Source organism: Girardinichthys multiradiatus, chromosome 19 (assembly GCF_021462225.1).
Source record: "Girardinichthys multiradiatus isolate DD_20200921_A chromosome 19, DD_fGirMul_XY1, whole genome shotgun sequence".
In the NCBI taxonomy this organism is placed as follows: domain Eukaryota; kingdom Metazoa; phylum Chordata; class Actinopteri; order Cyprinodontiformes; family Goodeidae; genus Girardinichthys; species Girardinichthys multiradiatus.
Window position 1 is genome coordinate 5,764,392 of NC_061811.1, and position 15,169 is coordinate 5,779,560.

A 15,169-nucleotide genomic window follows, 5' to 3' on the forward strand; every position below is an offset into this window, starting at 1 on the left:
TTGAGATTTTATGGATTAAGTTAAATAATTCTAATCTGATCTATTAATTAAAGATTTCTACCCCATTATATTTTTTTGGTGAAAAATGGCTGAAGCAAATATACGTTGACTATACCTAAAAGCAAAGGAAAAGGAAAATAGTTATGTTGAATTTTTGAATAGTATGTTGTTACAGTATACAAGTTTATCACATTTTTACGTTCTCATAATTTATATTATTAGATTGTGATAACGTTTTGTTGAAACATCAGAAAGTTATTGTTAGAACAAGAACATTTTCACATTGTCCAACCACGATGCTCTATTAATATTTGTTCATGGTGCAGCTTCTACACTTCCATATCTTTCTGAGATAAATTATAGTTTAGAGGAACTTTCTGTGCTGTTTTTACATTTGTTGTTCTATTTTATTATTAAGTTAAGTTATTAAGTTAAAGACCATTTTAAAGGGACCTCCTTTACCTTATTCAGTAGACATTTGTATGTATTCAACCGAAACAATTTACGTTAATATTTTCAAAACATATTTGCCCAGTAAAATTTACAAGACAGTGAGGACACAACTGCGGTGCTATGAAACCAGTGCAGAGACTTCTGTCTCTGTGAGTCCATATAAAATGTTCCTTTTATTAAGGTCATTTATTTACAACAAGGAAGTACGTCATAGAGGGGAAATAATAAACAAACAATACTATGTATGTTCGTTTTGGGAGAATGAATAAAACGACTATTTACAGGAGATTTGTTTCTAATAAACCGAGCTCCTGTTTTAAAAAATAAGCCCGTTCGACGATAAAGAAAACGTCGGTCAGCGGGTTTAATAAATGAGCGTCCAGATTGAGCAACTGCGCCCCCTGGAGTCACCAAACGAAATGGTCTCGGAATTCGGTGCGTGACGGCGGAACCAACGTCACGGCCATTGCATTGGGGACACAAAACGTTGAAACACCTCCCCGACGGGCGCTCTGGAGTCTTACATGAATGGGAAAAAGCATTGAATGTCGAAGCGTTGGTTTGGGGAATAAAAGCTGGATGCGTAGCTTCCGTTTTTTAGTCGGTGTCTGTCGGATTGACGCTGAATCGTCTTTTTCTCCGTACTAGAAGTTTAAAGCGTGTCTTTGTGTGAAGCGGAAGCGGAGTAGCCGTTGGCCCAAACACCCAGCCTGTCAGTCAGTTGGTCAGAGAGAAACCCAGAGCAAAGATGTTAGAAAATATTCTTCTGCTGCCCGTGGAGACACAGATATTTTACGCTGTGCTGGGATTCTCGTGGACGGTGTATCTCTGGGAGGCACACCTGTCCTACAGACAGGTGAGAAAAGGTTTCTTTATCTTTCTGAACGGAACGAAAACACCTCAAAAATACCCATGATGGCAGAAACATTGTTCTTCCCGGTTGTCGTGAGGAGAAAACGTAGATTAACAGGTTGAAACATATTAACGTGTAATAAATTTGTCTGAGAAGTCTGTATTTTTATGGCATATTAATACATACAATGCAGTATTCACATCCTTTGGAAGTACAAACATGGGATTCTTACTATTTAGTTTTAGGGACTAAAACAAAGTTATGTATCGTTATGAAGTGGGAAGAAATGTATACACGGTTTTCCACATTCTTCAAATAAAAATCTTTTAGCACCCATTAATGTTTATTTGCTGTTCACAGGAGAATGGCTAAATATAAAGGAGACAGGTGACAAAATATCTCAAGCTCAGTCCGATTGGAAGGATGTTACCACAGAATCTCTGTTGGATTTAGGTCGGAACTTTGACTAGGCCATTGTAGCACATGAATATGCTCTGATCTAAACTATTCCATTGAGGCTGTGGCTGTAGGTCCTGTTAATAGGTGAACCTTCACTCCATTCTGAAGTCTCTATCAGGTTTTCTTCCAGGATTGTCCTGGTTTTAGCTGCATCCATGTCCCCATCAGGTCTGGCCAGCTTCCCTGGCCCTGCTCAAGAACAACATCCTGCAGCATTAAAACAGAAACGTGGGGGTTGAGGTTAAAGTTAGAATCTGTTAAAATTATATCAACCAAGAATGTGTTTTGTTTACGGGGTGGAGATTATCAGAATGTATTGAACTGCAAAGTGAGGTAGACTACAAGCTGTGCATGATCTAAATTTAGGAAATAGCTCAGAAATAAACTATGTCACCTTTCAAAGCACCTGTTTAAAAATAAAAACGATTTATTTCTAAAGAAATAGCGCTAAGAGTTAAATAAAAAAAAGATCTTGAGGTGGTTGAGTGGATTTCATGGGTTGACATATCAATCTTTTCCTACCTTGCAGAGGAGAATATATAGGACAACTACACATGTTCCCCAGGAACTCGGAAAGATCATGGATCCTGAAACCTTTGAGAAGTCGCGTCTGTATCAGCTGGATAAAAGCAACTTCAGCTTTTGGTCTGGGTTGTATTCAGAGACCGAAGGAACGGTAAGACACGCAGAAGCCAATCTTTAGATATGTTTAGAGTTCAGTGTATTAATGACACATTTTGGAACTTTTTAGCTGATCCTGCTGCTGGGTGGAATCCCATTTCTGTGGCACGTTGCCGGTTCTGTGACGGCTCGCTTCGGATTCAGCCCAGATTATGAGATCACCCAGTCCTTGTTGTTTCTGACTCTGGCCACCCTGTTCAGTGCCATTACTGGACTTCCCTGGAGTTTGTACAACACTTTTGTGATCGAGGAGAAGCATGGCTTTAATCAGCAGGTATAATAACTGAATCACACTCACCATCACACACCCCAGTTTAAAAACTCTAGTCTGATAATTGCTACTGTCTTTCTTTTAGACATTAGGTTTTTTCCTGAAGGATGCTGTGAAGAAGTTTGTTGTGACCCAGTGCATCTTGCTGCCTGTGACCTCACTGCTCCTGTACATCATAAAGATTGGTGGAGATTACTTTTTTATCTACGCTTGGCTTTTCACTCTCGTTGTTTCTCTGGTTAGTGATGCGCCCATCTTCTACTTCCTTCTGTTTTGTGTGAGAACATGTTGTTTGCACAGTAATCAGCAGAAACTTTAGCAGATTTTGTTGGGATTTTTTGTGTCAGACCATCGAAAAGTAGTGCATGTTGGGAAAGTGGAATGGTTGTCAAATTTTATTGTAAATAAAAATCTGAAAAGTGTGGTGTGTATGTGAATTTAGCCCCCTGAATCAATTCTTTGTAGAACCAACCTTTGGTACAAATGCAATGGCGACCCTTGGCGCATGTCTTTACCGGCTCTTCACATCTAGAGACTCAATTGGTTTACCTATCGTTCTTTGGAAAATTGCCCAGGCTCAGTGAGATTAGATGGAAAATGTGTGTGAGCATCGATTTACAAGTCTTGACAAAAATTCTCAATTGGATTTACGTCTGGACTTTGACTAGGCCCTTGTAATACTGAAATATACTTTGATCTAAACCATCCTGTTGTTGTTCCGGTGGAAGTTTAGGGTCATTGTCTTGCTGGAAGGTGAACCTCCAGCCCACTCTCAAGTCTTCTGCAGCCTCTACCAGGTTTTCTTCCAGGACTGTCCTGTATTTAGCTCCATCCTCCCATCCACTAGCCACTCTATTCCTTTTTGAAGAAAAGTATCCCCTCAGCATGATACTGCCACCCCTATTTTTACTTTGTGGTAACTTGTATTCAGGGTGATGTGAAATATTAGTTTTCCTCTATGTGTAGGAAAAATCCTGAGCTGTGGGTGTCTGCAGCTCCTCCAGTTACCATGGGCCTCTTGCCTGGTCCTTTGGTTAACGCTCTCTTTGTTCAGCTTGTCAGTTTAGGTGGACCTTCATGTCTTTGTAGGTCAGCAGGTGGTCCATCCTCTCTCCATTTTCAGATGATGGATTAAACACAGCTTTGTGAGATGTTCAAAGCTTGCGATATTGATGTAGAACCTAACCCTGCTCTAAACTTCTCCACAACTTCCTCCCTGACCTATCTGCTGTGTTCCTTGGTCTTTAAGATGCTGTTTGTTGTCCCAACAAACCTCTGAGGCCCAAGTAAAGGCGACTGAATACAAATGCATGCCACACTCTTAAGGTTTTATTAGTAAAAATGTTGAAAACCACACATCATTTTCCTTCCCTGTGACAAGTAGGAGCTGCTTCGTCTGTGATATAAAATACTCTGAAGTTTGTTGTTGTAATGTTACCAAACGTTAAAAAGTTTAAGGGGTGTGAATACTTTTGCAAGGCACTATATAGGTTATTTTAATTTTTATATATTTATTCAGTTATTGTTGTATTTTCTGTACTGCTAATCAGTCACAAATATATCGTCTCTGCTCTGGTGTTTGAAGGTACTTGTAACCATTTATGCAGACTACATTGCTCCACTCTTTGACAAGTTCACCCCACTGCCGGATGGAGAGTTAAAGACGGCGATAGAGGACATGGCCAAGAGTATAAGCTTCCCCCTCACTAAACTTTATGTGGTTGAAGGTAAGAACCCAGATTTGTCTTTCAGATTCTATGCAAGGTTGGTGGGAAAAATAGTTTTCTTGAATAACTTTGGATGTTTTCCATCCATCAAGGTTCCAAGCGTTCTTCACACAGCAATGCATACTTCTACGGCTTCTTCAAGAACAAACGCATTGTTCTGTTTGACACTTTGCTGGAAGACTATTCCCCTCTCAACAAGGCTGGAGAGCCACAGCCTGGGCAGCCAGAGAGGGACGAGACACCCAGCGAACCGATAACCAAGCCCAAGGTTGTGAAAATACTTTGTGTTAATGAAGCAAACGTGTAACTAAGGCCTCCTAAGAGCCTGCAGACTTTTAGCTATAACATTTCAGAATTAGATTATTAAGTTTTTAATGGCTGATCAATTTCCACACAGCAGGGATTCTTAATTTTAATGTTCAAGGTTCAAATCTGATTTCTAGATAAGATCAGAAGTCTGGATCAGTAAGTTATAAGCCTTTCTTCATTTTCTTTTTTTTTTTTTTTTTTACAACTTAGTGGCAAAAGTTGTTACATTATGTCTGTGTATGTTTGTGACCCTAAGCCGCCCAATTTTTTTGATAGAAAACAGAAACATGGCAATCTGTTTGGCTGCAATAGAGTTTTCTAAAATTAAGGCGCGGCTTCGACCCGATCTGAGTCCGAACTTTGAGAAACACTGATACATCTAACTTCATCTAACCTCATCTAACCTCATTGTTAACGTCCTCTACAAGATTGGAAAATCTACTCTGAAAGACCAAACCAGGACTTACTGAAGAGAGGAAAGATTTCTAAAAATGATCCTCAGTAATGTTTGTGTTGAATCATCAGGATTTGTTTCAACATGAGAACTTTGAGTCTCATGTCCTCAATGAGGCAACAACAGGAGAGCATCAGATATCCTGCTTCTGGACCACAGAAAGCCGTTAAAGTGGAAACATAGTGCAACTTTCTGTCTCTGTATCGGTTCGTATACGAGTGACGGACTGTTTAATCAAGCTAAAGTGTTCTGCTACATTCTTCGCAGAACAAGAAGCAAGGATGCAACAATGCAGAGATTCTGGCTGTTTTGGGTCATGAGCTGGGCCACTGGAAGCTTGGTCATACTGTGAAGAACATAGTCATCAGTCAGGTGATGAGCTGTGTTTAAAATGAAATAAGTTCTGCATCAAAATGAACAAACTGATTTGACTGTTTTACCAGTGCAGATCTCCAATATTTAACTTTTATTTCTGCAGATGAATTCCTTCCTCTGCTTCTCCCTATTTGCGGTTCTGATTGGACGCAGGGAGCTTTTTGTGGCTTTTGGATTCACTGAGAGTCAGCCCACGTTAATTGGCTTGATGATTATCTTCCAGTTCATCTTCTCTCCTTACAACGAGGTAATTGAGGTTATCACACTGTACATTTTTCATCATATTAGGCTGCTTATAAGTTCACCTTCTCGCTCTCTCTTTGCAGCTTCTGTCTTTCTGTCTGACAGTCCTGAGCCGCAGGTTTGAGTTCCAGGCAGATGCCTTTGCCCGCGGTATGGGCAAAGCCTCAGAGTTGTACTCTGCTCTCATCAAGCTCAACAAAGACAACCTGGGCTTCCCTGTTGCAGACTGGCTCTTCTCCATGTGGCACTATTCCCACCCTCCTCTCCTGGAGCGGCTCAGGGCGCTAGGCAATGTGAAGCAGGACTGACGGGGCTGGAAGGGGGAGCGGCGAGCGCTGCCTCCTCCTAAGGGCCTCCGCAGACCTCTCCTGGCCCTGTGATGCTGCCTGATGTTTTTCTTCCCATCTGTCCCCAACCATTGAGTTTTAATTTTTTTTAACCCATCTCCACTTTACATACTTTCAACAAAACCAAAATATTTCAGCGTGAGGCAACCTAAAAAGTATTAGCCTTTACCCTTTTCCTCTGGAAACACCAATTATGCAGTTTGCTGTGAGGAATCATCTGGACAATGTTTGTTTAGGAAAAGATTGTCAGAGTAAAGTTTAGTTGACACTTTTATTTAGCAGTTTTGGTTTTGAAATTATTTATTAATTATGTTCTGTATATATTTTAAAAAGACAAAATACATTTTAGGATTTCTTTTCAGGTTATTGACCTTGGTATAAGGATGCAGACAGGATGTCAAACTAGTGAAGAATTTGTTAGAATACTTAACAGGTATTCTAGTTGTCTGTTATTAGCAATAAAGGAATTAGCCTCATCTGTACTCATGACAATGCTTTTTATAGATAAACAGGCTAGATTTTGATTTGTCCTGCAAGCACAGCTTTGTTGTGGCCCTTGAACAGTTCGTTTTTGTAAGTATCAAAAAGTTTTTTTTTAATCAACAGTTTGATGAAATTCCAGTTTTTCAGGGGAGCTGTGCTAAACGGCTGGAAACCATGACAAACGTGAGTGCCTCTGAATCTCTTTTTGTTCTGAGAGTGGACACGATGTGAACAGAGCAGTTCAGAAAGTTTTAGTTGAAGTTAAATTAGACTTGAGATTTTTATTTTCTACATGAAATGAAGAACTATGTTATTTTTCTTAAGTACTTGCCTGCATTAAAGGGTCCAACCAGCCCTGTACTTAATGTCATTGTAATGATTAGGTTTAGGATGTATGAAAGTGAAAATGTTGAATGTGGTTTGAGTTTTTAAGTTAACTCAATGTTTAGTTTCTTCTCTGGATTTCAGCCCAGGGTTGCCTGGCAGGCAAAGTATATATGGGGACATTGGGAAAGGGGGCTATACATTTTCCTTTAGCACACAAGCCAGAGTTTGGTTTGCTCAAAAGGGGGTTGATGCTTTCTTTGCTGTGTTGAATAAAATTCTGCAAAGCATGTATCTCATTCTGTTTACCTGATATTCTCCTGCTTCTGGAAATATTTTGGTCATTAATTAGTAATAGTATTGATTAATTAAGTCAGAATTGTGGACACATTTGAAAGAATACCTGCTCGATTTTGCTCCTTAGATGTTAAAAAAATATTTTAATCCAACCCAAAGATGAGGAAAAAATAAAATGACATGCATGTTAAAATGTTTTTAACAAAGAAGGTTAAACTGTGAAGCATCTTTACAAAAAATGACTTAGCTGTCCCCTTATGAGATACTATAAATATTACGGATATCCAGGCTGCATCCCACCTGCATGATAATTCAATTCAATTCAAAAATACTTTATTAATCCCAAAGGGAAATTAAATGTTGTTGTAGATCATATTATGAAGGTTTCTTCAAAGAGTCGTTGTAGATGCTGATGGTTGTGGGCTGGAAGGATCTCCTGTAGCGCTCCGTTTTACAGCAGATCTGAAGAAGCTTCTGACTGAAGACACTGTTGTTGTAGGACAGTCTCATGAAGAGGATGCTCAGGGTTCTCCATAATGTTCTTCATTTTATGAAGAATCCTTCTTTGCACAATGATCTCCAGAGGTTCCAGAGGAGTCCCCAGAACAAAACCAGCCTTTTTTATCAACTTGTTGAGCTTTTTTAAGTCCCTGGTTCTGATGCTGCTTCCCCAGCAGATGATGACAGAAGAGATCATACTCTCCACAACAGACTTATAGAAGATATGCAGCATCTTGCTGCAAACACCAAAGGACATAAGCTTCCTCAAGAAGTACAGTCTGCTCTGTCCCTTCTTGTAGATGGCTTCACAGTTGCATCTCCACTCTAGTCTGTTGTCCAGGTGAACACCGATGTATTTATACTCCTCCACCACCTCCACTTCTTCTCCCATGATGGAAATAGTTTTTGACTTATTCCTGTTTCTCTTAAAATTTACAATCATCTCTTTTGTTTTAGTCATGTTCAAAATGAGATGATTGTTTCCACACCATGCCACAAAGTGGTCCACCACCTTCCTGTACTCAGCTTCTTGTCCATCTCTGATCCACCCCACGACTGCAGAATCATCCGAGTATTTCTGCAGATGACAGGAGTCTGTCTTGTACTGGAAGTCTGAGGTGTACAGAGTGAAGAGGAATGGTGAGAGTACAGTCCCATGTGGTGCTCCTGTGCTGCTGACTACCTGGTTAGACTCACAACCCTTCAGTCTCACAAACTCTGGTCTGTTTGTTTGGTAGACTTTGTTCCAGGAGATTGTTGAGGCCTCCACCTGAGTCTTCTGGAGTTTCTGACAAATCAAATCAGGTTGGATTGTATTAAATGTTCTGGAGAAATCAAAGAACATGATCCTCACAGTGCTACTGGCTTTGTCCAGATGACAGTGGGTTTGTTGAAGCAGGTGTATGATGGCATCTTCAACTCCAACTCCACAGAAATATGCAAACGGAAGGAGGTCCTGATGGTTTGCTTACTCAGGTGGGCCAACAGGAGTCTCTCTAGGACCTTCATGATGTGAGATGTCAGGGCAACAGGTCTATAGTCATTGAGGACTGATGGGTGAGTTTTCTTTGGTACCGGAACAAGACAGGAGGTCTTCCACAACACCGGAACCTTCTTCTGGGCCAGGCTAAGGTTGAAGAGGTGCTCCAGAATCCCACAGAGCTGCTCTGCACAGCCCTTCAAGACTCTAGGGCTGACATGATCTGGACCTGCAGCCTTATTCCTATTCAGTCTCTTCAGTTGTCTCTTCACTTGACTTCTTGAGACACACAGGTGGAAGGGGGAAGCAAAGGAAGCATCAGCATCTGGTTGAAGGCAAACACGTAGAAGCAGAAGGGTCTAGGGCTGAGGTGGAAGATAAAACATTTGAGGTGTTACTGGACAGCTGTGGGTCAAAGGAGGGTGGCATGTCTGTTTGGCTGTGAGCCTGAAGCCCGTGATCTTCTTCATCCCTGTCCACACATCTCTGTGTTTTCTTTGTCCCATATGCCTGATAGACTGGGGACCTGTCCATGGCAGAGTGTGTCCCATACGAACTGAGTGACTATATATATGTATATGTGTGTGTACACTATATTGCCAAAAGTATTTGTCTACTTTTACATGTACATGAACTTTGATGACATCCTATTCTTAATCCATAAGGTCCAATTTGCAGCTATGTGATTTTCCGCTTATAGTTATACTCTAATAAAAAAATAAAAATAAAAAAAAACACCGGAAGGACCCGCATCGACGCGGGGTCAACAGGTACGTAAATAACGTAAGATACACACCGGAGGACGTACCATTACGCAAGTCTAGCTGTTTCCCATTAAAACCTGTTTATGTCTCTAAACGGAGGTTTTCCGACGGTACTCCAACAGTATCAGAGCATTAGATCGTCATTAGACGTCATTTTTCTCTAAGTGTAGACCAGCAGAGCAGGCGAGCTCCCCTCCGTCTCGCCGACAGTGGAACAGTCCGGTGGTGTATTCCTGTGGACAAGGGCAAAGCGTCAGTGTCAGCGTCGTTTTTATATCCGACAATCAAACATGGCGAGGTTCTTGAGGTTAAACGTCAGGAGTTTTGTCACATCCCAGCTGAGAATGTCATCCGACCAGGTAATAACCGCCGGTAACCTCTCTGCTGATTTAAAAACCGGACGTCAACCTGTCAAACGGTGACGTGTGTGTCATTTAACAGCTCCTCCAGCTAGCCAAAATCCAACATGGAAGCAATAAAATGAGTTTAAAATGGCTGATAATAGTTTGTAGATCCCATGAGATCTTTAGTGATTTTGGTCGAGTGTGATTTGTAAATCAGACCAGTAAAATGTGTATTAATTTCCACCTGCGTCAGAACAGAAGATATAAATATTCCCATCAGTGAATAGTTTAGCCCATTGTGGTTGACATTGCATTGTTTTTGCACAGCTTCTGGTCTGTTCCAGATAATTACCTAGAAAACACAGGAGCCTTTTATTCTTTTCAAAATCTTTTAAACTGATGTTGACCTTGAAAAGTTGAGCTTACTCGTTTATGCTATAACTTAATATCTGACAGAAACAAACTGTGTAGCTCGTCACTCGTCGTCTTCCGCTTTATCCGAGACCGGGTCACAGCAGCAGCAGACTCAGCAGAGACGCCCAGACCCAGACACCTCCTCCAGCTCCTCCGGGGGGAGCCCAAGGCGTTCCCAGGCCAGCCGAGAGACATAGTCCCTCCAGCGTGTCCTGGGCCGTCCCCTGGGTCTCCTCCCGGTGGGACGTGCCTGGAACACCTCTCGAGGAAGGCGTCCAGGAGGCATCCGGTATAGATGCCCGAGCCACCTCAACTGGCTCCTCTCGATGTGGAGGAGCAGCGGCTCTACTCCGAGCCCCTCCCGGATGGCCGAGCTCCTCACCCTATCTCTAAGGGAGAGCCCCATGGAGGAAGCTCATTTCAGCCGCTTGTATCCGGGATCTCGTTCTTTCGGTCATGACCCAAAGTTCATGGCCATAGGTGAGGGTAGGAACGTAGACCGACCGGTAAATTGAGAGCTTCGCTTTTCAGTTCAGCTCTCTCTTCACCACAATGGACCAGCACAGCTCCCCCATTACTGCGGCAGCCGCACCGATCCGTCTGTCGATCTCCCGCTCCATTCTTCCCTCACTCGTGAACAAGACCCCGAGATACTTGAACTCCTCCACTTGAGGCAGGAACTCCCCTCCAACCTGAAGAGGACAAGCCACCCTTTTCCGGTCGAGAACCATGGCCTCGGACTTGGAGGAGCTGATCTTCATCCCAGCCGCTTCACACTCGGCTGCGAACCGCCACAGCGCATGCTGTAGGTCTTGGCTAGAGGGGGCCAGCAGGACCACGTCATCTGCAAAAAGAAGAGACAAAATCCTCTGGTCCCCAAACCAGACCCCCTCCGGCCCTTGGCTGCGTCTAGAAATCCTGTCCATAAAAGTTATGAACAGGACCGGTGACAAAGGGCAGCCCTGCCGGAGTCCAACATGCATCGGGAACAGGTCCAACTTATTGCTGGCAATGCGGACCAAACCCCTGGTCCACTCGCACAGAGACCGGATGGCCCCTAATAAAGGGCCCCCGATTCCATACTCCTGGAGCACCCCCCACAGGGCACCACGAGGGACACAGTCAAATGCCTTCTCCAGGTCCACAAAACGCATGTGAACCGGTTGGGCAAACTCCCATGAACCTTCGAGTACCCTGTAGAGGGTATAGAGCTGGTCCAGTGTTCCACGGCCGGGACGAAAACCACACTGTTCCTCCTGAAGCCGAGGTTCGACTATCGGCTGGACAATCCTCTCCAATACCCTGGCATAGGCCTTACCAGGGAGGCTGAGGAGTGTGATCCCCCTGTAGTTGGAACACACTCTCCGGTCACCCTTCTTATGAACGGGGACCACCACCCCAGTCTGCCAGTCCAGAGACACTGTCCCCGACCGCCACGCAATGTTGAAGAGACGTGTCAACCATGACAGGCCTACAACATCCAGAAACTTGAGGTACTCAGGGCGGATCTCATCCACCCCCGAAGCCTTGCCACCGCGGAGCTTTTTAACCACCTCGGTGACTTCAGCCTGGGTGATGAAAGAGTCCAACCCCGAGTCCCCAGCCTCTGTTTCCACCAGGGAATGCGTGATGGCAGGATTGAGGAGATTTTCGAAGTATTCCTTCCACCGGCCGATAATGTCCCCAGTCGAGGTCAGCAGCTCCCCACCCCACTATAAACAGTGTTGGCGAAGCACTGCTTCCCCTCCTGAGGCGCCGGACTGTTTGCCAGAATCGCTTCGAGGCCAGCCGGTAGTCCTTCTCCATGGCCTCGCCAAACTCCTCCCAGGCGAGGAGTTTTTGCCTCTGCCACTGCCTGGGCCGCGGCACGCTTGGCCTCATGGTACCCGTCACCCACCTCAGGAGTCCCACAAGCCAACCACAGCCGATAGGACTCCTCCTTCAGCTTGACAGCGTCCCTTACTGCTGGTGTACACCACCGGGTTCGGGGATTGCCGCCGCGACAGGCACCGCAGACCTTACGGTACCGCAGCTACGGGCAGCAGCATCGACAATAGATGTGGAGAACATGGTCCACTTGGACTCTATGTCTCCAACATCCTTCGGAATCTGGTCAAAGCTCTCCCGGAGGTGGGAGTTGAATACATCCCTGGCTGAGGGCTCCGCCAGACGTTCCCAGCAGACCCTCACTATGCGCTTGGGCCTGCCAAGTCTGTCTGGCTTTCTCCTCCAGTGGATCCAACTCACCACCAGGTGGTGATCAGTGGACAGCTCAGCCCCTCTCTTGACCCGAGTGTCCAAAACATGCGGCCGAAGGTCTAATGTTACAACAACAAAGTCGATCATTGACCTCCTGCCTAGGGTGTCCTGGTGCCAAGTCCACTGATGGACACCCTTATGTTTGAAGCTGGTGTTCATTATGTGACTAGCACAGAAGTCCAACAACAAAACACCACTCTTGATTCAGATCGGGGAGGCCATTTTTCCCGATCACGCCTCTCCAGGTGTCACTGTCGTTTCCCACGTGGGCGTTGAAGTCCCCCGGCAGAATAATGGAGTCCCCGGGAGGGGCACCATCCAGCGACAGGGACACCAAGAAGGCCGGGTACTCCGCACTACCACTCAGTTGGATATCTATCTTTTCAAACTCCAAAAAGGACATTGTGTCAGATAGCCATGTAACTGCAGGTGGAGACAATTCTGACATGTTATTAAAGAAGTAAAGTAAATCATATTGATTTTATATAAGTATCCAGAATTCCAAACAGACAGCTGTAGGACAGGGTAATTTCCTGCACCACAATCTGTGACAATATTTTATAAAAAGGTTACCTATTCCTAATATGTACAAATTGAGACCGATTGATTTCATGCTTTGAATAAATGTGTCACCCTGTTGCAGTTGGGTGAGCTGGGTAAAGGTGCAGGAAAAGGTGGAGGAGGTGGAGGTTCCATCAGAGAGGCAGGTGGAGCCATGGGGAAGAAGCAAGCTGCTGAGGAGGAGATGTATTTCAAGTATGTTTTTTTTTTATACCAAAAATGTGGTGGATTAAATATAAAAAAATCTAATTTTTGGTTTTCTTCCCTGCTTTTGTGTGTGCATGTGATCCCGTCTGTCCATCCAACCACACACATAAGGCGCAAAGAGCAGGAGCAGCTGGCTGCGCTGAAGCAGCACCACCTGGAAGAAATCGATCACCACAAGAAGGAGATTGAACGCATGCAGCGCGAGATAGACCGCCACAAGGGAAAGATCAGGAAGCTGAAGCATGACGACTGAGTGGAACAATCTGAAAAAAATTTATTTTCACTCACCGCCCAAAACGCCTTTATTTGTAACACCTGTTGCTGCATGCACTTACCAGGCGGGACATGAATGTGGGGAAGATGCTGTTCTGTAAATTACTGAAAGTCATTAAATCCCCTCATCTGTTGTTGTCTTTCTATGGTTTGCTGTGGTAGCAAGAGTACAGTTTCTCCCTGTCTGACGTTCTCCAGTGGACTGTACAGTTCTGGTCATGCACCATCATGAAAAGACCTAAGTATAGTTAAAACGTGTGTCAGCATCAGCTTTTTACATTGTTCAAGTGAATAAAAAGGTGCGTGACATTGCAAGTTTGAAACTCTGAAGTCTGCTTTCCACTGTTTTATTTTAACATTCAGACTGGCAGAGCTTTGGTGTAGTCAGTCTACCATGGTGGTTGTCCACAAATAAAAATCTCTTTCCCACAAAGTGTTGGCATTTATTATGTATTTAATAAAGGTGTGAAAAGTGCTGTAAATAGATTATTTTAAGCTAATAAATGTTTTTTAAACTTATATTAGCCCCAGTGATTTTGAAAGAAGATTGAACAACAACAAAGTGCTGGAGTGACATGATTTTAAATGATAACGAACCTCAAAAGTCAATCACTTAATTTAATACAGTTTATACATTCAGAAATGGTTTCATATGAAATAATGTGAGTACCCTGCTAAAACTCAGCAGTTTGTTAGAAAAAACTCGAGCAAATTATGCTTTATGTAAAGATGTCACATATGGAGATATTTTGCTAAAAAGTAAGTGAATCTAAAAATATCTATGTACAGGTCCTTCTCAAAATATTAGCATATTGTGATAAAGTTCATTATTTTCCATAATGTCATGATGAAAATTTAACATTCATATATTTTAGATTCATTGCACACTAACTGAAATATTTCAGGTCTTTTATTGTCTTAATACGGATGATTTTGGCATACAGCTCATGAAAACCCAAAATTCCTATCTCACAAAATTAGCATATCATTAAAAGGGTCTCTAAACGAGCTATGAACCTAATCATCTGAATCAACGAGTTAACTCTAAACACCTGCAAAGATTCCTGAGGCCTTTAAAACTCCCAGCCTGGTTCATCACTCAAAACCCCAATCATGGGTAAGACTGCCGACCTGACTGCTGTCCAGAAGGCCACTATTGACACCCTCAAGCAAGAGGGTAAGACACAGAAAGACATTTCTGAACGAATAGGCTGTTCCCAGAGTGCTGTATCAAGGCACCTCAGTGGGAAGTCTGTGGGAAGGAAAAAGTGTGGCAGGAAACGCTGCACAACGAGAAGAGGTGACCGGACCCTGAGGAAGATTGTGGAGAAGGGCCGATTCCAGACCTTGGGGGACCTGCGGAAGCAGTGGACTGAGTCTGGAGTAGAAACATCCAGAGCCACCGTGCACAGGCGTGTGCAGGAAATGGGCTACAGGTGCCGCATTCCCCAGGTCAAGCCACTTTTGAACCAGAAACAGCGGCAGAAGCGCCTGACCTGGGCTACAGAGAAGCAGCACTGAAAGTACTTTTTCCAGATGAAAGCAAATTCTGCATGTCATTCAGAAATCAAGGTGCCAGAGTCTGGAGGAA

General features: G+C 43.6%; 2 protein-coding genes across 2 annotated transcripts; both read left to right on the forward strand.

Annotated features, from left to right (window-relative positions):
* The first annotated feature begins 921 nt into the window (after window positions 1–921).
* On the forward strand, window positions 922–7,273 carry zmpste24 (zinc metallopeptidase, STE24 homolog). The gene is made up of 9 exons (XM_047392957.1): window positions 922–1,309; window positions 2,295–2,441; window positions 2,517–2,720; window positions 2,803–2,955; window positions 4,303–4,444; window positions 4,537–4,712; window positions 5,475–5,579; window positions 5,686–5,829; window positions 5,909–7,273. Exons 1-9 carry the CDS (start codon window positions 1,202–1,204, stop codon window positions 6,131–6,133), a joined length of 1,404 nt encoding a protein of 467 aa, XP_047248913.1. The 5' UTR covers window positions 922–1,201; the 3' UTR covers window positions 6,134–7,273.
* Window positions 7,274–9,578: 2,305 nt separating this feature from the next.
* On the forward strand, window positions 9,579–14,011 carry atp5if1b (ATP synthase inhibitory factor subunit 1b). The gene is made up of 3 exons (XM_047345485.1): window positions 9,579–9,879; window positions 13,181–13,293; window positions 13,417–14,011. Exons 1-3 carry the CDS (start codon window positions 9,811–9,813, stop codon window positions 13,556–13,558), a joined length of 324 nt encoding a protein of 107 aa, XP_047201441.1. The 5' UTR covers window positions 9,579–9,810; the 3' UTR covers window positions 13,559–14,011.
* The last annotated feature ends 1,158 nt before the right edge of the window (window positions 14,012–15,169 follow it).